At 44.8% G+C, this 22,302-nt stretch overlaps 3 protein-coding genes across 4 annotated transcripts in view; all 3 read left to right on the plus strand.

Moving 5' to 3' along the window:
* On the plus strand, positions 1 to 2,507 carry LOC307013764 (interferon-inducible GTPase 5-like). The gene is made up of 3 exons (XM_079641305.1): positions 1 to 139; positions 514 to 1,082; positions 1,177 to 2,507. Exons 2-3 carry the CDS (start codon positions 521 to 523, stop codon positions 1,812 to 1,814), a joined length of 1,200 nt encoding a protein of 399 aa, XP_079497431.1. The 5' UTR covers positions 1 to 139; positions 514 to 520; the 3' UTR covers positions 1,815 to 2,507.
* A 13,674-nt stretch (positions 2,508 to 16,181) lies between these two features.
* On the plus strand, positions 16,182 to 16,924 carry LOC307013268 (D-aminoacyl-tRNA deacylase 2-like). Its single transcript, XM_079640596.1, has one exon. It carries the CDS (start codon positions 16,224 to 16,226, stop codon positions 16,482 to 16,484), a length of 261 nt encoding a protein of 86 aa, XP_079496722.1. The 5' UTR covers positions 16,182 to 16,223; the 3' UTR covers positions 16,485 to 16,924.
* Positions 16,925 to 17,910: 986 nt separating this feature from the next.
* Positions 17,911 to 22,302, plus strand: part of LOC307047111 (uncharacterized protein) — a 61,773-nt gene continuing 57,381 nt past the window's right edge. For both annotated transcript variants that reach the window (XM_079693858.1, XM_079693859.1), the window contains exons 1-3: positions 17,911 to 18,180; positions 19,971 to 20,094; positions 22,108 to 22,244. In XM_079693858.1, the coding sequence (XP_079549984.1) occupies positions 19,971 to 20,094; positions 22,108 to 22,244 (261 nt within the window). In that variant the 5' untranslated portion in view covers positions 17,911 to 18,180. The remainder of the gene's footprint in view (positions 18,181 to 19,970; positions 20,095 to 22,107; positions 22,245 to 22,302) is intronic.

Below are 22,302 nucleotides of genomic sequence, written 5' to 3' on the forward strand. Positions count from 1 at the left end.
TCACTGCAGGAGAAAGTTTAATTGGCCACTTCAGCGGGTGTCTAAGGGGCGGAACTCTTTAAAATGTGAACCCATACAACAGCGCAGCAAAGAAGTTCAACTTTGTTGCTGAGTGTCCAAGCTGCAGCTGCGTCATACGGTAAGGCATATATTTCAAATGAATGTTTAAAACAGTTAATTGTTTCTGAATGTTAGAGTTGCAACCGTTTACTTTCCAGTCAATATGTGCTCACTCCTTGCATGGTTATCTTTTGTGCTTTGACTTTTATTTTTTGTATGTAGCCTATTAAGAATCTTGAGTTCACAATGGCTATTCTAGGGTTTTAGGACAGCTCTTAAGCTTTCATTGTAGACTTCACAGTTTGTTAGAAAACATGTAAAGTGTGGATATTCTAATTGTATTATTATCAAACTCATTGTTTAGTTAAGTTTGATTTAACAGGATGTCTTTTTAAAGGCTCAGGTCACCAAATGAAAATAATGAGATGACATTCTGTTTTTTTTATTTTCAAGGAGAGCTATGGAGGATCCATTTGAAAAAGAACAAATAGAGCAAATTAAAGTAGAGCTGGAAACCAATGGAGCTGCCGCAGCAGCTGCAAAGATAAGTTCTTATTTGGCAGAGCAGGATAACATTCCACTAAACATCGGCATCACAGGAGAATGTGGTTCTGGTAAATCCACCTTTGTTAACGCCTTTAGAGGCTTAGACAGGAAGGATAAGAGTGCTGCAGCCGCCCCTACTGGCTGTACACAAACCACCATGGAGGTCAAACCATACCCCCATCCACAACATCCCAATGTGACACTGTGGGATCTCCCTGGTGTTGGCACACCCGATTTTCAAGCTGAAGATTATTTGAAGCAGGTTCAATTTGAAAAGTTTGACTTCTTCATCATCATCTCAGCTGATCGCTTCAGACAAAATGATGTGAAACTTGCTAAGGAGATCCAGAGGATGGGGAAAAAGTTCTACTTTGTTCGATCAAAGATTGACCAGGACATGCGGAATGAAGAAGAAACTCAGAGTGAGTTCAACGCAGAAAGGTTCCTCACAAAGATCAGGGATGAGTGCTTTCAAGGTAAGTGTTGTGTCCGAGGCAATATAACAAAGTGCTATAACTAAGTCATATAGTACTTGATGACTAACCCTTGTCTGTTCTCTCTGTGATGCAGGTCTTGAAAAACAAGATGTCGACTCTCCAAAGGTCTTCCTGGTGTCCAGCCATCATCTCCACCTCTATGACTTCTGTAAGTTACAGGAGACCCTAGAGAGAGAGCTTCATGCACACAAGAGAGCTGCTCTGCTGTTAGCCTTGCCCATTGTCAATCTTGAGATCATCAAGAAGAAGAAAGAGGCTCTCCAGTCACAAATAAAGTTCCTTGCTTATGGATCTACATTCGGAGCAGCTGTACCATTTCCTCTGCTCTCTGGTACGGTTGATCTAGCCATGCTGGTTGCTACTGCGATTAAGTACAAAAATACTTTTGGCCTTGATTTGAAGTCACTGCAGAGTCTTGCTGATAGTACACATGTGCCTTTGGAGGATCTAAGAGCAGAGATGAAATCACCTCTGGCTTTAAAAGACATAAGCAGTGAGGTTATCCTTAAGATTCTGCGCGTGCCTTTGTTTCAAGTTGTTGTAATGGCAGCAGAGGAAGGGTCCAGATTGATTCCATTATTTGGATTACCAGAAGCAGCAAGGCTCTCTTATGCCTCCACCTACAAAGTTCTCAGTACTTTCCTCAACATGCTGGCTGAGGATGCTCAGATGGTATTCATAAAGGCCCTGGGCTTACCCACCTCAGTGTGATATGTTAAAGGGACTGGCAATGGCATGTCATTATTTTCAGAGTATGTTGCATTGTATTTGATTTACTTGAAATATATAGTAGGATAGTGTATATATATATATATATATATATATATATATATATATATATATATATATATATATAGTATTTGAGCCACACATTGCATCATACTCTCAATCCAATGGCTTCTAAGAAGAGGTTATTTTCTCTTATTAATTCTGGTATTAATGGAAAAGTCCTTATGAATTTAAATCATGTATAATACGGAAAGAGAGTTAGCCTATATGTTTAACCAACATAAGTGTTTATGTGATTTATTGCTAATTAGAAACTTTTTTCTAAACATAGTTTGGTCATCTATTTTACACTTTGTGATTCTTGATTGAAGATAGTCATAGTTTCTGTATTTCAATAAACATGTACTCTCAGAACGAGCCTCTCTACCATGTTGTGTTATTTACACAAGTGAAGGGAAGTATACTATAAACTGTTTGGTCCTTTCTGATTTGTATTTCCAAAGTCCTTTACACTGAGGAATGATATGTTGGTACAGCCTGCAGATGATTGGGAGGAATCACTGCCTCTCAGTGGTGAAAGTGAAGAACTACACACACATTGTCATTCTGTGGAATTAAAACATTGTAATGTTTGTCATTATATTATTTTATTATGAATAAAGATGTAAGTAGCCATCTTGATTCCATTCTTTATATGTCCCTGCTATGTATTTCCATGTGTTAGAAATATCACGGGAGGACATCAGTTTAGTCTTTGTGTGCTAATAAAGATCATCCATAATAATAATAATAATACATTTGATTTATACACTTTAAAAACAACGTCATCTCAAGGTGCTTCACAATGCTGTAAAGAAAAAATAATAAAACAAACAAAATAAAAAGATATCTAAGTAGCATATTGAATAAAATATGGTAATATACTAAATTAAAATAAAAGGTTAAGAGCATAAAAGGTCTAACATTAAATTAATTAATTAAAGGACAGTCAGTAAAATGCGGTGCGGGTGGGTCTTCAGGCATTTCCTAGAAACATTACATTACATCGATTGGCAATTCAAACACTTTAAATAAATGTTATTCATAATCAATAAATCAATATATCTTTGCATTAAATATATGGCAGTAGTTTACAATGACAACAGAATCTGTTTTTCTTTCTTGACAAATGAGTTAAAACATAGCTTTTTTGTCAGAATGGTTGTTGAGTACTTTTTGGAAATGGATGAGTAACTGACTACAGATTCAAACTTTGAAACATGGCACATCATTTATTTTGTTGAACAGTGTTAGCATGTTCAATCCTTCTCACAAACAGATTTAAAACTAATAATAAACACAAATATTTTGATGTCCCATCACCTTTGAAAGATATAACATTTGTATGTCCAGTTTTCGTTGATAAATGACGTTCAACATATAGGACCAAAATGTTCTGCTATACTCTGATAGAACAATGGAAAATCATGTATTTTTCTAATTCAGAAGATACAGAGAACACAAACATATTCATTATCAGTTTTCAATCTCTTTGTTTTCTATGGTTCTATGAATCTATGTCATATTTGATTGTTTTTATTTAGTTTTGAACACCTCTAAGAATGACAGCAGTGTGGCACCTCTTTGAAACCAGACACACACACACACACACACACACACACACACACACACACACACACACACACACACACACACACACACACACACACACACACACCATGTATACATCACTTTAGGGTACATTACATTGACTTACATGTATTTCCTTGAGACTTATCCTAACCCTAACCAAGTCTTCACCCTAAAATGAATGATTCTCCTCATGGGGACCTCCATTTTGCCCCCATAAGGGAGGTGAGTCCCCACACGTGACTGTGTAAACAGATGTAGGTCCCCACAAGTATAGCAATGCTAGGCCACACACAGACACACACACACACACACACACACACACACACACACACACACACACACACACACACACACACACACACACACACACACACACACACACACACACACAAGCTGTGTCCCAATTCACCAATTGTCCGCGGAGGACCCAAGTTGGGTCCTCCGCGGACTGCGAAATGAGACGGTCTACGGAGCATCCTTGTACGTCACCGGCAGTTACCCCTACATTTTGCCGCCCCCGTCACCTAGCAACCAGCTGCAGTCACAAGTGCCGGTAATAATTTCTGACACTAGGCAAAATATTTTCAAACTGTTTTCAAACTGTTTTCAAAACTGTTCAATATGGAGTCAGATCTAGCTGTACTTATTTTGGTGTTATGTTTAAATTATTTTCCCGAGGTCGCAACAGGCCCCCGTGAAGAGGGCTTCATTCTCCCCGCGCATCTGGATAAATTGCGCAGTCTGCTCCTTGCTCCCTATCAAAACAAAATTGTTGCAGTAAGATTTGTATAACAAAAGCAGTTAAATAAATTAGCTTTATAATGAATCCCAACAATATGAAAACCAAACAGGGTTTAGAAATATTTTCACTTCATATTATTTTATGTATGTAATATAAAGAAGACATCTCCAATTGCCCGTATATTTAAATACACAAATTAAATAGGTTTACTTTTCTTTCATGTCGTTTACTATTTGGGTGAGTACATTTAAAAACGAATCCAGCTGAAACCGTTGTAGCCGTTGATGGGACGTTACAAGCCTTATTTTTTTTTAAAAACTCATTCGTCACCGTCACCCGTTGCATCCTGGGATATGGTAGACCGCGGAGTGTACATCAGATGTATCCTCTAAATCTGGGGAAAGAAGGCTGCATTTGCGGGCCGCATTCGGAGGAGTCTTGTCTTTTTTTAAAATTGGGACAGCCTTCGTTTGGCGGAAGTGACGTATGCGGACTCCGAATGCATCCTCAGGAGGATGCGACCGCTGAATTGGGACACAGCTTGTCACACACGCACGCACGCGCGCACACACACACACACACACACACACACACACACACACACACACACACACACACACACACACACACACACACACACACACACACACACACACACACACTTACACTCAAGTACAAGATCTGTGTACTTCTACTTTAACTCATACAAGATCTGAGTACTTCTACTTTTACTCAAGCACAAGATCTGAGTACTTCTTGAAGAAACACACTCCTCAATGTCAGTTTTGGTAATTTATTGACAAGGATGACGACACCCTGAAACAGAGTAATCCAGCAAGATAAGCTGACAAAGTATTACATCCATGCAATTTAATCAACACAAATATATACCACGAAACAGAGTATAGTAGTATAATAGTATAATATATATATAGTATAATATAATAGTGGAAACAGTCTTACATGAATGAGTGGACGAACGTCTCAACTCGAGGCGGAGAAAATGAACAATGTTTGAACTAAAATGGCCGCTCGGCACTACCGGGTCAGAGCACGGCATAACCGGGCAGCGACAGCAGTGACACTGCCCTCTAGTGGCCGGCGATAAACTCTTCATCCCCCCCAGACCGGAAAGCTATGGGCCGGAATAGGTTAACGGTCTAAATCCCGTATCCAGCTGCCAGACTCGGGCTCGTAACGTGCAGGCGGCCTCCTCACGCGGCCCGGCCGAGTCGGCTGGGGCAGCGTCGGCGGCGACTGCGGCACCGGGATCGGTTCAACCAGGAAGGCACCCGTAGGAACAGTGAGGTCAGAGGACGCCTCATCAGCAGGCGTCGGTGGGGAAGCGCCAATAGCCGAGTCGCGGGGCCCGACAGCCGGCCGCTGAGCAATCCCCTGGGGCGTCGCCCAGGCCGGGTGGATAGGTGGGGGCTGATGACCCAGGGCAGCGGGCGGCGGCGACGGCGCAGCCGACTGCTCACAGGAGCAGGGTGTGGCCGGCATGTAGGCACGGAGGAACCGCCGGTTGCGCAGTGTCAGACGTCCTGAACCGTCAACCCTGACCCGATACTGGTCGTGGCCCGGCGACTCCACCACGATCCCTGACCTGTCCCATTTGTGGGGGCTCGGGCCTTGCTGGTTCTGGAGGAATACCCTTTCGCCGAGTGCCAATGGGCGGAGCGGTCTCAAGTGAGTCCCCAGAGACTCGGTGGTACGGGACATACGGGTCCGAAGGGCGTCCTCCTTCGCCGCCCATGCCTCGCGCCATAGCAGGCGGATATGCGGGTTCGAGAACTTCTCGAGGCGGTTCACGAAGGAGAGCGAGCCACGAAGGGGGCGGCCGAAGATGATCTGTGCTGGCGAAAGGTCGCAGTCGGGGTCAGGCGTGTTACGCAACTGCAGCATAGCGCGCAGGAAGCGGTCCGGATCAAGGCTGCCCGACGGGCCGGTGTTGGACATCAAGAGGCGCTTAGCAGTTTTAACCGCAACCTCCGCCCTCCCATTCGACTGCGGAAAGCTAACGGAAGACACACGGTGTTTGACGTGCCATAAGCGGAGGAAGTCCTCAGTGTGGCTCGCCTTGAATTCCGGACCACCGTAGCTCGAGAGCTCCTCCGGTACGCCGAAGGTGGCGAAGAATGACCGGAGGTGTTGGACCAGGCCAGCTGAGCCCGCCAGGGCAGTACCCGCCGTAGAGCTCAGGACCTCTACCCAGCCCGAGAGCCGATCCCCGACAACTAGGTAGTGACGGCCCCCATAGTCGAAGAAGTCAGCAAACACCGCCTCGAATGGCGTGGATGGGGGTGAGGACGGCCGGGGGGGTGTAGCCGCCTGTGACGGAGCATTGCGGTTGCAGTCTGCACACCCGTCCCTGGTGGCCTGAATGTCCCCGGACATCCCGGGCCAGTAAACTATGGCTCGGGCATGCTGCCCCATAGCTGAGGTCCCCTGGTGAGCGGCATGGAGATGCCGAAGGACCCTCCCACGGAGGGACGGGGGAACCACGACGCGGTCCCGATAGAGCAGGACGCCGTCCTGGGCGTAGACGGACTCACAGACCAATGACAGGCTCGCCAGGGCAGGGTTGTTAACGTCAATCCCACCCTCCTGCTCGATGAGTTGGAGGAGATGGCCAAGGCATCCATCAGCCGCTGTTTCCCGTGCGAGGAGGGGCCAAGAGACGGCTCCGAGCTCCCGTGCGTCGTCGCGGATGGAGGCCATGAGTGCTGACTCCACGGCGTCAGGCCCGCTCGGCAGCCCCAATGAGAGGCCGTTCGCTGAACCCGAGGGGGAAGGATGCCTCGACGTGGCATCAGCGGCATAGTTGCTCTTGCCAGGCAGATACACAATGTCGAAGCGCCATGGGAGGGTGCGCTGCTTGAGTCTGAACAGATGCGAGTTTGTGATCTCATCCAGCGTACGGTCGCCAAAGATTTTCACCAACGGCTTATGGTCGGTGACCACGACGAGGTTGTCGGACCCCTGCGTGAAGTACCGCGTCTGTTCCAGGCCCCAGGCCACAGCTAGGGCCTCTCCCTCGACGGCCGCGTAGCGCTGCTCCGCAGGGCACAGGAAACACGAGCCCGCGAGGGTGATCCTCCACCCTCCTGGACAGCAGTCCGGTATGCCCGAGGCACAGTGACAATGTTGCTGGAGCAGGAAGTAGCCAATGCCACGCATGGACCAGTCAGGGCGGAGGCAGGTACGCTTCTGCACAGGGCCGTGGGAAGTAGGGGTGCTGAGGGTGCTGCAGCACCCCCTGGTGGAGGACAGGGGATCTGCACTTCCACAAGATATAATTAAAAAAAAACGAATTTTCAGCCTTGATGTAACAACATTCATAATTAAGTAAAGATAACACCCTTTTCCCCGGTTACATTTTCCATTTGCCCTGTACGATGGGCGCTGTGAGTGATGAAGTGGGGGATGTTGGCTTAGCAGGCGCCCGCAGCTCACAGCCAAAGTGAGAGAGATAGAGAGAGGGGATACCGCGGTACCGGCGGGGATTGTTGTTAGCTTCTGCTGCGCTAACGGATATAAGAAGCTGTTTCTACAATAATGTGGAGGGAAAGTCCTCTCCTGTCAGACTGAGAGGCTCAGTGAGGTAAAGGACTCTGAGGGTTTAGATAGTTCACTTTAGTCTAAGTTATCTCAGTGGGTCTCAAACGTTTTGATCACAATTTATGTAAACAAATATTTCCAAGGCACACCTTTATAATTATTAGGATAAATAAAAACAGGTTTGAAATCATCCTAATGTATACTATAGGACAGTACACCAAAAATATCGTTTAAAACTGGAGAGATTTTAAAATATACATAAATAAATGTTAACTTGTAAAATAAGATATGAATGAACAACACAAATAAAATAAGTTACATGTATTTGTTATTGGCTATGGTAGGTTATTGGAAATGTTCACATACCTGCTTATTTGATTGATAAAATGCAAACCGATCTTTTTCATATGGGTGTTTTGAGTTGTACCCCCTAGATCAGTCTCTAATTGGGCGCTCAAAGTGCACCAGATTGAAGCATTTTACTTTAAAATGTTAAAAAAATCTTCCCGGGGGTTACCCCCGGACCCCCCCTAGAGGATGTGAAGTCCACCCCTCCAATTAAAACATGTTATAATATATAAATAATGTGAAGCCTTGTTATATAAGCTGTCCACCATGTCAATATATTTCTCTTTTTGCAGTGTCGTGGTCTTTTGTAGAGGTTTTTCATTGCCAGCTAAAATATTGCCTTATAGGGCAGCACTTTGGTCAGAACCAACCCTGGTGTCATCCCCACAGCACCCCCCATTTGAAACATGTTCCCACGGCTATGCTTCTGCATGTCGTAGATCTCCACGCCCTTGCGGATGGCCTCCATTATGGCTTGCTTGGACGTCTGGAAGGCCTCCTCCAGAACGGGGGACCATAGGAACACACAGCGTGGGCTGAGGAACGGCTTAAATGGAGCCATCGTGTCACGCAACTGGGCGTAGTTATCCACCTGGTTGACAAGGCCGAACCAACTCTTGATGTTCGTCGTGGAGCCTGGGGTGGGGAAGTCCCGGATGGCGTCCAAGTATTTTGGGAGCGGTTTGATGGTAGATTCCGACACCCTGAAGCCAGCGAAGTCGACGCACCTCTCCGCGAACTGAAGCTTGTCCGGATTCAACACGATGCCCGACCGGCCGACACGCGTCAGGAAGTCGATGGTCCTCCACCAGTGTTGCTCCAGGTCGGTGTCATAGTGGATGGTGTCATCCACACAACGTTCCTTGCGTTCATAGTGCGAGAGGACGGCGTCAAACCGACGGTTGTAGCCATCCCCTGACGACAGGAAACCCTGTGGTGCCCTGGTGTAACGTCAACGGCCGAAGGGCGTGATGAAGGTAGTGAGGTGGCGATCCGACTCACGCAGGGGAACACTGTGGTAGCCGTTCCAGGCGTCCGTGACGGTCTTCCAGGTGCCCTTCGGGACACGGCGTGCGAGGTGGAACGGGGACTCAGTGGCGAAGGTCTCACGTTGGCAGAACTTGTTGAGGGGGGAGAGGTCCACGGTCCTGCGGGGGGAACCGTCGTGCTTCCGAGTGACTACCATACGATGGCACCACGCCACCGGCTCGCCGTATGGCACGCGTTCAATGAACCCAAGCGCTTCGTCCCGCAGGAGGTCATCGTGAACCCTCCGCTGCCAGTGTAGAGGCACCGTAGCCGCGGTGTGGCATGCCTTAGGCGTAGCTGCGGGGTCCACGTGCATCTCGATAGCTGAACCCTCCATGCATGGTAGTGCCCGATGGGGGCAAGTATTGAATGTCGACGAGGCATATCTCCCGAGTAGCCAACCTTTCATCCGGTTATTGTTCTCTGGCGTACAAGGGAACGGCAGTGCTGCAGGGCGCGCCGGGGGGACCGTGCGCTGAGGACATGAGCACTGGGCGTCCCGGGGGTCACTTGGCCCCACGCAGCCGCCGTTGGTTGACCTCGTCGCATTGATGGACAGGGGCTGGACTGGCGTGTCAGCCGTGTCAGGGCTACGCCTGTCCTTGGGCCCCCCTGCAACGTCGTCCGACGGGAAGTTAACGGGCAAGAGGCCGAGGTTGAGCAACGACTCGTAGGAGAGGTACATGGCCCGGACTGAGCTGCTCACGTATACCATGGAACGGCAGGATGTAGTACGCCCCCCGCTGCAGGTCGTCGAGAGCCAAGCGAAGAACGCTCCCTCGATGGCTATAGGGGAGCGGTTGGCGGCCGACAGGCTGAGGCTGACGGGTCGCAGGTCGTCCCGCGCGAAACCGCAGGCCAGGAACTCCTCCAGAGACCAAAGGTCCGACTGCGCGCCAGTGTCCGCGACGGCGGATATTCGAGCTCCGTCGGCCGAGCCCCGGTTGCTGGTGCCATCCCTCGGCCCGACTGGCATGTCCATCGAGATGGTGATTAATGCCCGGGGGTGGTCTCTCAGCCTGGCTCGCCTCCATTCGCCCTTGGAAAAGATGTGGTGCTCGAGTCCGATAGGTGCAGGCCTGTCGACACAGCCGTGCGACGTAGGGGCGTGGCGTCGGCAAAGGCTCCCGCGACGTCGGCCAGGGCGGGCTCCAGCTTGCACCGACGAGACCTGGGTTATCAGCTCCGACCCCATGGCGGCCTGTTGACTATCGGATGACGGCTGTTGACGCCTCTGTAGTCGGCAGGCCCTGTAGCAGCCGATGCACACCTGGTGAGGCTTAGGATTCCACCCGCGAGGCCCCTCCGTGAAGACGTTAAAGACGCTCTTACATTCCGGGCACGAGGCACGTTTAGCCCCGTCCGCAGGGCTCGGGGCGGGGCTCGCCTGTGGAGTCGTCTTCAGGCGCCGGAATGACGACATGGCTGATAGGGAGGACGACGGGAGAGCGTTAAGGGCCATCTCTTTGTTCTCGACGAGTGCAATCACGTCGTTAACTGGCTTGACCAGGACGTCAGTTGTCCCCAGCGTCTCGCGGCGTATGTCTGAGTCATAGATGCCATTGAGCAGCACATCGCGGATAATGTGGTCGGTATAGTCCACGTCCTTACCACACTCGCATACCGCATTATATGCGCATGTCTCTGCTTTACCCCGCACTCTGGCAGCGAATGCGCGGAATGTCTCGTCGCGTTCCTGGTGTAACTGAAGTAGTTCGGTGCACAGGACTCATGTAGCAACTGGGATGACAGCTAGGGAACGCATGACGGTGATCAGGTCTTGCAATGGTCCGGAAGCGGCGTCGGGGACGGCTTTCAACAGGCTGTCTCCAAGTACAGGCCCAGCGCACTGAAACAGCTGGAAGGGATCCAACAACGACCATGGTGTCGTCATGAAGAAACACACTCCTCAATGTCAGTTTTGGTAATTTATTGACAAGGAAGACAACACCCTGAAACAGAGTAATGCAGCAAGATAAGCTGACAAAGTATTACATCCATGCAATTTAATCAACACAAATATATACCACGAAACAGAGTATAGTAGTATAATAGTATAATATATATATAGCATAATATATAGTATAATATAATAGTGGAAACAGTCTTACATGAATGAGTGGACGAACGTCTCAACTCGAGGCGGAGTGAATGAACAATGTTTGAACTAAAATGGCCGCTCGGCACTACCGGGTCAGAGCACGGCATAACCGGGCAGCGACAGCAGTGGCACTGCCCTCTAGTGGCCGGCGATAAACTCTTCACTTCTACTTTTACTCAAGTAAAATATCTGAGTACTTCTACTTTTACTCAAGCACAAGGTCTGAGTACTTCTACTTTTACTCAAGTACAAGATCTGAGTACTTCTACTTTCACTCAAGTACAAGATCTGAGTACTTCTACTTTCACTCAAGTACAAGATCTGAGTACTTCTACTTTTACTCAAGTACAAGATCTGAGTACTTCTACTTTTACTCAAGTACAAGATCTGAGTAATTCTAGTTTTACTCAAGTACAATATCTGAGTACTTCTCCCACCTATGGACATCATTTTGATCAACAGAGTAATCAGGTAAGGTAATCCTCCACCTTTTGGACAAAATTAACATGGGACTCCTCCTGCCATTGGACGACTATCCTCTCATTGGAGTATTAACGGCCAGATTGAATACAAATTCGACCCCATTTATCCAGCCATTGGCAGGAGATTTTTGAAAGTGACAAAAAACCCGATTTTCACATTTTCCAGCCGGGGGAGCTTTGACCGTGTAATATCTTTGCTGCACTTGGGAAAATAAAAAAATAGTGTATTCATGACGAAACACGCTTAAAACGCGTAAACAAGTGTGCCTGGCCCCCTTCACTTTGTGGGTGTGCTACAGCGGGTACCACCTGTCACTACTATACCAAGTTTGTAATCCCTGTGACGTTTATAAAGATTTGAGATTGTCCAAATGTGTCCATTTTCACACCAATACATAATATGGTGGCCTATATACCACGTTCAAATATCAGCTCCAAATGTCAATGAATTGTGGAAATATGAGCCTGTCCATTTGGAGGACATCGTTTAACATTGAAAGTGTCCCTGGGACGGTTTCAATGTTAATCCATATCCTCCAAATGGACACGCTAAAACATTCGTCCAGATGCTTAAAAACACTTTTCCGAAATTTAAAAAAAGATTTCTGCCTTGTAGAGTGCTGTGATGGGCCCTGGAAGTGTCACACTATTTAAACAATGTTTTCCCATGATTCAAACACTGTTCCTGCCTTGTTAAGTGCTGTGATGCAGCCTGTTCTCTGGGTACAGTCTTGTGAAATCATCTGAGGCTGCCTGATGGAACCAACACTTTTCTCCCATTTAAAACAAGTTTCCACAACATTTTAAAGAACTATTACCAAGGATTAAAACACCTTTCCTGGCTTGTAAATGGCTGTGATGCGCCCTGGAAGTATCATACTATTTAAACAATGTTTTCCCATGATTCAAACACTTTTCCTGCCTCGTCAAGTGCTGTGATGCAGCCTGTTCTCCGGGTACATTCTTGTGAAATTAGCTGAGGCTGTCTACCGGAACCAACACTTTTCTCCTATGTCAGACACTTTCCCCGGCCTTTTAAACTCTTTTCCCGGCTCAGAAAGTCTGGTGTTGCATTCTGCTCTCTGGGTACTCTATGTCCATAGTGAAGACACTTTCCCCGCATTTGAATCACTATTTCTACCTTGGAAAGTGAGGTTCTCTCCACACGTTTTCCCCTAAATTGCCTTTAAATGCATTTATCTTATCATTAACATGGTTCCCTGAAACAATGCACATACTCTGGGGGACAATGGGGTCCTGTATATGCTTTAATCAGGGTTTTGTAACACTTTTTTCCATGAAAATGATTTTTAATCACTATCAGGGGGCTATATAAATCCAATTCAGAGCACACTTGTAACTTTTACTATTTAAATGTATTTATATTATATATTTGTGGGCTAGGAACGTGACATTTCTGGGTGATTTTGTCAGTTTATGGAGATTAGCCCACAAATCCTGGAGGTTCCAGACAAAATGTGGGTGCTCATAGGTGGCCTGCCAGACACACCCACCCGTGGAAGGAAGGAAAAAGTGAAGAAAACTGTTAATTATATAAAAAAACATTGTTAAAAAGATTACGAAGTGACAACGGAGAAGGAGCCCGAAAAAGCCCAAAATGTATGGATGAATATTTTTGACGGAAAAGGGGAAATGAAGCCCCGGACACTTTTCCCCTTCTCCGTTGTAGGGAAAAGGGGGAAAGTGTCCGGGGCTTAATTTCCCCTTTTCCGTCAAAAATATTCATCCATACATTTTGGACTACAGTCTGCACAAAATTTGGCCCGGATCTATTTATTTAATTTTTTCTTCAGTTTTGGGCCGTTTGACCCGGTTCCTTCTACCTGGGGCACTGCCCAGTCCCGGGTGTCCCCAGTCGACCGAAGGGGTGGTGGTGCCAATAAGAAGGCCGAATTTGGATGCTGAGGGGCGGACAGTAAAGCACCACAAAATCCACCCCCCTTTTAGGGTTACCAGGGGCACGGGGTTCTGGCGGGTGTGAATATTTGGGCTTAGTCAGTGGGGGAGTGCTTAAGTGTGGGTACCCGGGCACTCACGGTGTGCAAGCTTATGGAAGTGCCCATGTTAGGGACACATGCTGGAGGTCTTTAGTCCGTCCTTTGGGGGTCTTTGAGCCGCCAAAGAGAGGTGCTTTTCCCGGTCTCTTTCCTTGAGGATGGAAATAACCTAAGTGCCCATGTTAGGGACACATGCTGGAAGTCTTTAGTCCGTCCTTTGATGCACTAATCCCCGCATTTTAAACACTGTTCCTGCCTTGTCGAGTGCTTTATTTTCATTCATGTCCAATTGATGTACATTAATTTGTATATACATGTATGTGTATTGTACACTGTTGTATAATACACATACATACAAATTAAAGTGCTTAATATCCAAGTAATGTACTTTAATTTGTATGGTGTATTTCTCTGTATTAGGGATGTAACGATATATCGAATATCGCGTAAAATAAATGTCTCAATACCATCGTGAGACTGACAAAATCTACCGCGATTTATTTTTTTAGACCTTTATTTAACCAGGTGGTCCCATTGAGATCATCGATCTCTTTTTCAAGGGAGACCTGTCCAACATGGCAGCAAGTAGGTTACAACATGAACATAAAGAACAGATAACACAAAAGGACATGGTATTTACAGGGCTACATGTACACACCTAGAGACATTGACAAGTACCAACAGTATATTTATATCTCGCCCTGTCAATAAGCCTCACCTTCTTGGCAAAAACTGTATTGTTTTTGAAGTGGTGAAGAGACCATGCACAGTTTGACCCACTGCTGTCACCCATGGCCAAAGCATATCTCTCTGTCCCAGAAACATCAGTACCAAGCAATAGAGTTTCTTCCACAGCAGGGGATATGGTAAACGCCCAAACATCCCAGCTTCTACCTGGAAATGTGGACATGCTCATATTTCTAAAAGATGACCTTGATGATGCTGAGTGAGTGAGTGAGTGAGTTAGAGTTGAGTTACTTGAAAAACTAAAGTGAAACTTGATTCTATTGCAGGGTCTGATTATTATATTGTTGACACTTTAAAATACTACTATCCGACTAAAATGCTGTACAAATCAGATTTATTATTTAATAAAGAAAATTAAATTCAAGTAAAAAAACATATTTTTTCTTTATCTTTCAATATCGCGATACATATCATGACGTGGACTTTTTATCGCGATATTATCGTACCGTGAGTTTTTGGTATCGTTACATCCCTACTCTATTGTACACTGTTGTACAACACATAGACATATACCATACAAATGAAAGTACATTAGTTTGGTGAGTGGGGAGGAGACAACACAGGGCACCAGGTGAACACAATCACCAGCAATAAAGCTATACAAGCCGTAACGGAGGCCGAGATCTATGGGCCCAGAGATCACCTCTGTTACATATTCTGACATTTGAAACAATTTTCCTGCCTAATTCAACCAAATTGTAGACTGTCCAATTGGAAGACTTTTTTTGGATTGAAATGTCCCTGAATTGTACAAATCGTGTCCAATACGCGGAGAATTGCATGGATATAGTGAACTCCATCAATTGGACACTATACCGCCATCTGGTGGACATTTAATGAATTACATGAAAAATCCCAAAACATTTAATATTTTCTATCTCAGAGAGGAAAGCTCGCCTGACCCCAATTTATTTCCCATGTGGAAGCCCCCGGCGGTGCCTGTACGTGGATCACCCCGGCTTATTTTAGGTGCAGTCTGGGGCAAAGATAAGGGTGAAATGTGGTCTGTCCATTTGGGTGACCACACCACTAATGTAAAAGTCCACAGAGTGTACATCTCAAAATTATGACTTTTCCTCAAAATTATGAGTTTTTCTCAAAATGATGTCTTTCTCAAAATCTCAACATTTTCTCAAAATCTCAAAATGATGACTTTATTCTGAATTTTTATCAAAATCTTGACTTTTTTTCAATACTTAAACATTTTAATAATCCCTGGTCCCCGGCTTGATCTTGAATCTCAGGATCCATGTATCTGTGATCCTCTCCAGAATGGAAGTAGTCATCACATACAGAGCATCAACTAGTTCCTGAACAGTGTCCTTCACATGCTGATATCCAAGAGAGGGAGTTACTCAGTCACAAGATGGAGGAATAGAAAGCAGTATTCAATGTTTACTTCAGATTAGCTCCACGTCAGAAATGATATCAAAAATATATCAATATTCCAATTACTTGTATTTATACTCTCCTTGCACTATTTCTATTCTATTTTATTTGTATTTACTTGTACTATTTGATCTGTTTTATTGTGTTGCACTGTTGGAGGAGCCTAATATTTTAATTGTCATATATACACTGTAGCTATGTACAAATGACAATAAAAGCCTTGAATCTTAAATCTGTTACAAGTAGAAATACATAATTGAAGGTGTAAATACTCTCCCCCCCCCCCCCCCTCCAGTGTCCTCCCTCCTGAATCTGCGTCTGTGTGAGTCCGACTCGGGGAAGATGGTGTCGGTGCTGGATCTCCCCGGCGGCGTGCTGATCGTCCCTCAGGCCACGCTGGGAGGAAAGGTCAAAGGCCGAGCCATGCAGTACCACAACAACATCGGCAAAGAGGACGGGAAGCGACTGTACGACGCCTTCGTGTCTCTGTGTGAGAAGGAAGTGACTTCAGAGGAAGTGACGGTGAAACACGGGACGTACGGAAACAGACAAGTGCTGAACATGGACACAAACGGACCGTACACTCACCTGATGGAGTTCTGAGGAAATGAAGCTTTGATTGGGACATTGAGAGCCTCTTAATTAGTGTCTGAGTATCTACCAACAGGCTGGAACCAGTGGAGGAGACTATATTGGTCGAGAGCGGCACAATAACCTGATCATCAGAAGAAAAAAAAGTGCGACTATTTTGTATATTGAGTAAATGATGATGGAAACATTTTTATGGATCTCAAATATGGACTTTCCCTGCTTGGCTCTGTTTGATATTATAGTAAAATGATTATGTAATGACTTGGAGAAACATGAATGGACATTTCACTGTTTTCTGACGTGTTTTAGGACAAACAATGAATCTAGATACTGATCTCCAGATAAGACACAAATAATTGTTAGTTTCAGCGCTATGTGTATTTATATTTGAGTTGTGGTTATGTGATAATCAAATGTTTTTTATGTAATTCCCCACGGAGTTAAGTAGAAGCACTCAGATCTTGTAGTAAAAGTAGGAGTACTCAGATCTTGTAGTGAAAGTAGAAGTACTCAGATGTTGTAGTAAAAGTAGGAGTACTCAGATCTTGTAGTGAAAGTAGGAGTACTCAGATCTTGTAGTGAAAGTAGAAGTACTCAGATCTTGTAGTGAAAGTAGAGGTACTCAGGTCTTGTAGTAAAAGTAGAAGTACTCAGGTCTTGTAGTAAAAGTAGAAGTACTCAGATCTTGTAGTAAAAGTAGGAGTACTCAGGTATTGTAGTAAAAGTAGAAGTACTCAGGTCTTGTAGTAAAAGTAGAAGTACTCAGGTCTTGTAGTAAAAGTAGAAGTACTCAGATCTTGTAATAAAAGTAGGAGTACTCAGGTATTGTAATAAAAGTAGAAGTACTCAGATCATGTATTGAGTTAAAGTAGAAGTACCAGAGTGTAGGAATACTCTGTTACAAGTAGAAGTACACCATTTACCTCTGAACTGTAGTGGAGTAGAAGTACACAGTATAGCATGGACATACTCAATTAAAGTACAAGTACCTCAAAAGTGTGCTTAAGTACAGTACTTGAGTAAATCTGCTTAGTTACCTTACACCTCTGGTTAAGTATAATACAAAACTGCAATGAATATAATAACAAAAGTGTTCTTTAATGAGCCAGAGGGTGCAGTGTCTCCTCCAGGCCGGCAGGGGACGCTCTGTGTGTTTCAGGGAAGGAAGGTGAACAATACTCATTACACATTTTTTGGTGACAGCAGCATTTACAACCTCCTGTCAAGTGAGCAGGAAAATTAGATAATGTAGCTTCCGGTTCATTACATTTGGTACAAAATAAAAGCATGTAAATAGAGAAGGCACTGTAAAAGAAGCCTTTTACACCTAAATATTTAACAACTACACTTATACAATAAATGATTTGGATGTGTTTAGTATTAAAACAATGTAAAACATATAAATCAAAATCATAATCATGAAGCTGTGATACTTATTTTGAAAGGGTCCCAACGGAACATGTAACAAGGTAGCTGATGCTAACTTAAACTAGCAAACCACCAGAGGCACTTTTAGCCTCTCGTTTGTACTGAAATATAATACTTTAGAGATTGTAAAAGTACATTTAGATAAAGCGAAGTAATCCAAGTTGTTTGTGGGAACATTTGAGTGGAATAACAACTCGTTTAGAGCTGCATTTCTGTTCAACGTGACCGCTGGTGTAACGAGGATTTCTGTTTACCGGAAGCAGAATGTGCTAACGTGAAGGTGAGAAACAATAATAATAATAATAATAACACATGGGATTTTTATAGCGCTTTTCCTAATGCTCAAAGACGCTTTAAGGAGAGGACTCTTTAAAGTAGAGACACTACATACTGATATACACCTGAACATCAGCAGGAGAGGACTCTTTAAAGTAGAGACACTACATACTGATATACACCTGAACATCAGCAGGAGAGGACTCTTTAAAGTAGAGACACTACATACTGATATACACCTGAACATCAGCAGGAGAGGACTCTTTAAAGTAGAGACACTACATACTGATATACACCTGAACATCAGCAGGAGAGGACTCTTTAAAGTAGAGACACTACATACTGATATACACCTGAACATCAGCAGGAGAGGACTCTTTAAAGTAGAGACACTACATACTGATATACACCTGAACATCAGCAGGAGAGGACTCTTTAAAGTAGAGACACTACATACTGATATACACCTGAACATCAGCTGGAGAGGACTCTTTAAAGTAGAGACAATACATACTGATATACACCTGAACATCAGCAGGAGAGGACTCTTTAAAGTAGAGACACTACATACTGATATACACCTGAACATCAGCAGGAGAGGACTCTTTAAAGTAGAGACACTACATACTGATATACACCTGAACATCAGCTGGAGAGGACTCTTTAAAGTAGAGACAATACATACTGATATACACCTGAACATCAGCAGGAGAGGACTCTTTAAAGTAGAGACACTACATACTGATATACACCTGAACATCAGCAGGAGAGGACTCTTTAAAGTAGAGACACTACATACTGATATACACCTGAACATCTGCAGGAGAGGACTCTTTAAAGTAGAGACACTACATACTGATATACACCTGAACATCAGCAGGAGAGGACTCTTTAAAGTAGAGACACTACATACTGATCAGCAGGAGAGGACTCTTTAAAGTAGAGACACTACATACTGATATACACATGAACATCAGCAGGAGAGGACTCTTTAAAGTAGAGACACTACATACTGATATACACCTGAACATCAGCAGGAGAGGACTCTTTAAAGTAGAGACACTACATACTGATATACACCTGAACATCAGCAGGAGAGGACTCTTTAAAGTAGAGACACTACATACTGATCAGCAGGAGAGGACTCTTTAAAGTAGAGACACTACATACTGATATACACCTGAACATCAGCAGGAGAGGACTCTTTAAAGTAGAGACACTACATACTGATATACACCTGAACATCAGCAGGAGAGGACTCTTTAAAATAGAGACACTACATACTGATATACACCTGAACATCAGCAGGAGAGGACTCTTTAAAGTAGAGACACTACATACTGATATACACCTGAACATCAGCAGGAGAGGACTCTTTAAAGTAGAGACACTACATACTGATCAGCAGGAGAGGACTCTTTAAAGTAGAGACACTACATACTGATATACACCTGAACATCAGCAGGAGAGGACTCTTTAAAGTAGAGACACTACATACTGATATACACCTGAACATCAGCAGGAGAGGACTCTTTAAAATAGAGACACTACATACTGATATACACCTGAACATCATCAGGAGAGGACTCTTTAAAATAGAGACACTACATACTGATATACACCTGAACATCAGCAGGAGAGGACTCTTTAAAGTAGAGTCACTACATACTGATATACACCTGAACATCAGCAGGAGAGGACTCTTTAAAAGTAGAGAATTAGATTTATTTTGTGATTGCATATGAGTTGAAAAGGTTAATCATTGATTTGTTTTATTTCTTTCTTCCCTCACAGATGCCTTCTTTTGATTTGTTGAATAATGTGGAGCTTTTTGTGAAACACGGAAAGTTTCCTGCAGACGCTACAAAGAGCTGCAAGCAAGTCACCAAAGCTGCCAGCAAGAAGTTCATCTTTAAAGGTCATTTAGAGCAAAACACTACAATAACCGCTTTCACACCAAGTACTTTGCCGTACTTAGTTCCCAGTACTTAGTCCCGCCGAGCTCTTTAGTCCCTGGAACTGTCCTAGTAGATCGCGTTCACACCGGAATAAGTCCCTGAAGGAAGATTACACAAATGAGCCGCTGGCGTCACTTCTTCTTCTTCTGCTTTGGGTTTACTGGCAGGCCACAAACCACTTCACGGCGTATACTGCCGCCCGAAGTCCCGGAGTCTCTGGGACTTCGGGTGGCAGTAAATCGCCACCCGAAGTCCCGGGTAAATTGCCAGAAGCGCCGACACCTCCTCAGCACTCCACCGCTCCCATGTTTTATTTTGTGTTGCCATAAGTTGTTCTCTCTCCGTTGGTGCGCTGAGCTAATGCTAATAATGCTAATACGAGCAAATAAATTGGCGGCTTCACGAAACTTTTCAGAGTTTTACCGGGCGTGGTTTGCAATCCGCCCAGCCAATCAGAAATTGTTAGTGTGGCCGACACACCCACGAACCTTTCCTCCCCAGGAAAAGTACCACCTCTCTAGCAGGGACTGAAAAGGGGTGAAAAGGTTTGCATGAACTAGATTCTAGTTCCAGATCTTTTTGGTGTGAAACCAAAATCCCAAGAACTATCGGAACTATTCCTGGGAAAAGTACTCCGGTGTGAAAGCGCCTAATGTAGCTTTGTACAAATGACAATAAAAGCCTTGAAACTTGAATCTATAAGAGAACATTTATCAATGTTCGTCACCCTCTGTCTGAAACCAGAGCCCATTCTGCTCTGATTGGTTAGCTGGCCGAATCTGTTGTGATTGGTCCACTGCTTAAATTCTGAAAAATTTCAAAATTCTGAGAAAAGTTCACAATTCAGATAAAAAGTCTTTGGTCGCGTTCACACCTGCCTTGTATAGTCCGGTTGAATCGAACCCTGGTGCGTTTAGCCGCTTGGTGCGGTTCATTTGGGTCGGTGTGAACACAGTCCGAGACCTCTGAAGTGAACTAAACAACTGGACCACTAAAATAGGTGTGTCCTCGGAGCGCTTGCTAGTAAACTCTGGAGCGGTTCATCGCTGGTGTGAACGCAGTCCGCACCGAAACACAGGAAGCGTAGTATTTACGTGTCACAAGAACGCGGATGTCTTCAGAATCTTTAGCGAAAGAGTTTTTCAAGACATCCGCGGTTGTTTGGTTAAAGAGTGAAGCAGAATGAAGTGTTGAACAGTGTCGTGTAAAGTCAAAGTGCTCCGTCAGCTACAATAAAGTCAGAGCCACCTGTCGTCGGTGAAACGCCCTCCTTACTGCAGAACGTCTCTTTATATGTGTTATAATGTTTTTTAACGGACGTTGTCTGATTATATAATCGTATGCGCGGGCCGCTAGTGTCTGTTGATCTCCAGATTAACAGCAGCATGAGAATAACCTGCCGATGCTCCATGGCGGAGGCTCCGGTAGAAATTGTCGGGATTTGCGTTTTTACCCCCTTAATGTCTGACCAATGGGTGAACAGCATTTCCGAGCACATGACTTCGCAAACCGAACCTTCTGAAAAATGAAATAATGTAGCAAACTGTCGTCTGGTGCGCACCTGAAAACGGGCTATAGGTGTGAATGCGACCTAAGTTCTGAAAAAAATTCAGAAAAAGTTCAAAATCAGTTTTCTCTCTGATTTTGACTTAAATCCCAGCTCTTTATTTCTCTCATACTGCAGCACCTCTTTTCACCCTCCGTCTGAAACCAGAGCCCAGTCTGCTCTGATTGGTTTACTCGCCGGTTCTGTTGTGATTGGTCAACTGCTTAGAGATGTCCCGCCCCTTAGCCTATCACACACAACGTGTTGGAGCACTAGCCAATAGGAGCTCTTTCCAGCTGATTTGTTTTAGTAGTAATTAAAGAACGTCTCTTTGTTCTCTGGGACTTGAGTTACTTATTACTTTCCTCTATTAATCCACCTCACATAATACAATAACCTGAGTGTATTTCCTCTCTCTCTCCTGCAGATGGGTTTCTGTGGCGTCATTACAGGGGACGCCTGCTCAGAGTTGTAAAAAGTGACGAGGAGGTGAAGGAAATTATGATCCGTTTCCACGACAACAACCACCACGTCGGTAGGATTAAAGTAGTAAAGGATATAATGGTGAGTTCATAGGATATCCTCAGAGCTGGGAAGTAACTAAGTACATCTACTCTGTACT

Source organism: Notothenia rossii (genome assembly GCF_949606895.1).
Source record: "Notothenia rossii genome assembly, chromosome: 7".
Lineage (NCBI taxonomy): Eukaryota > Metazoa > Chordata > Actinopteri > Perciformes > Nototheniidae > Notothenia > Notothenia rossii.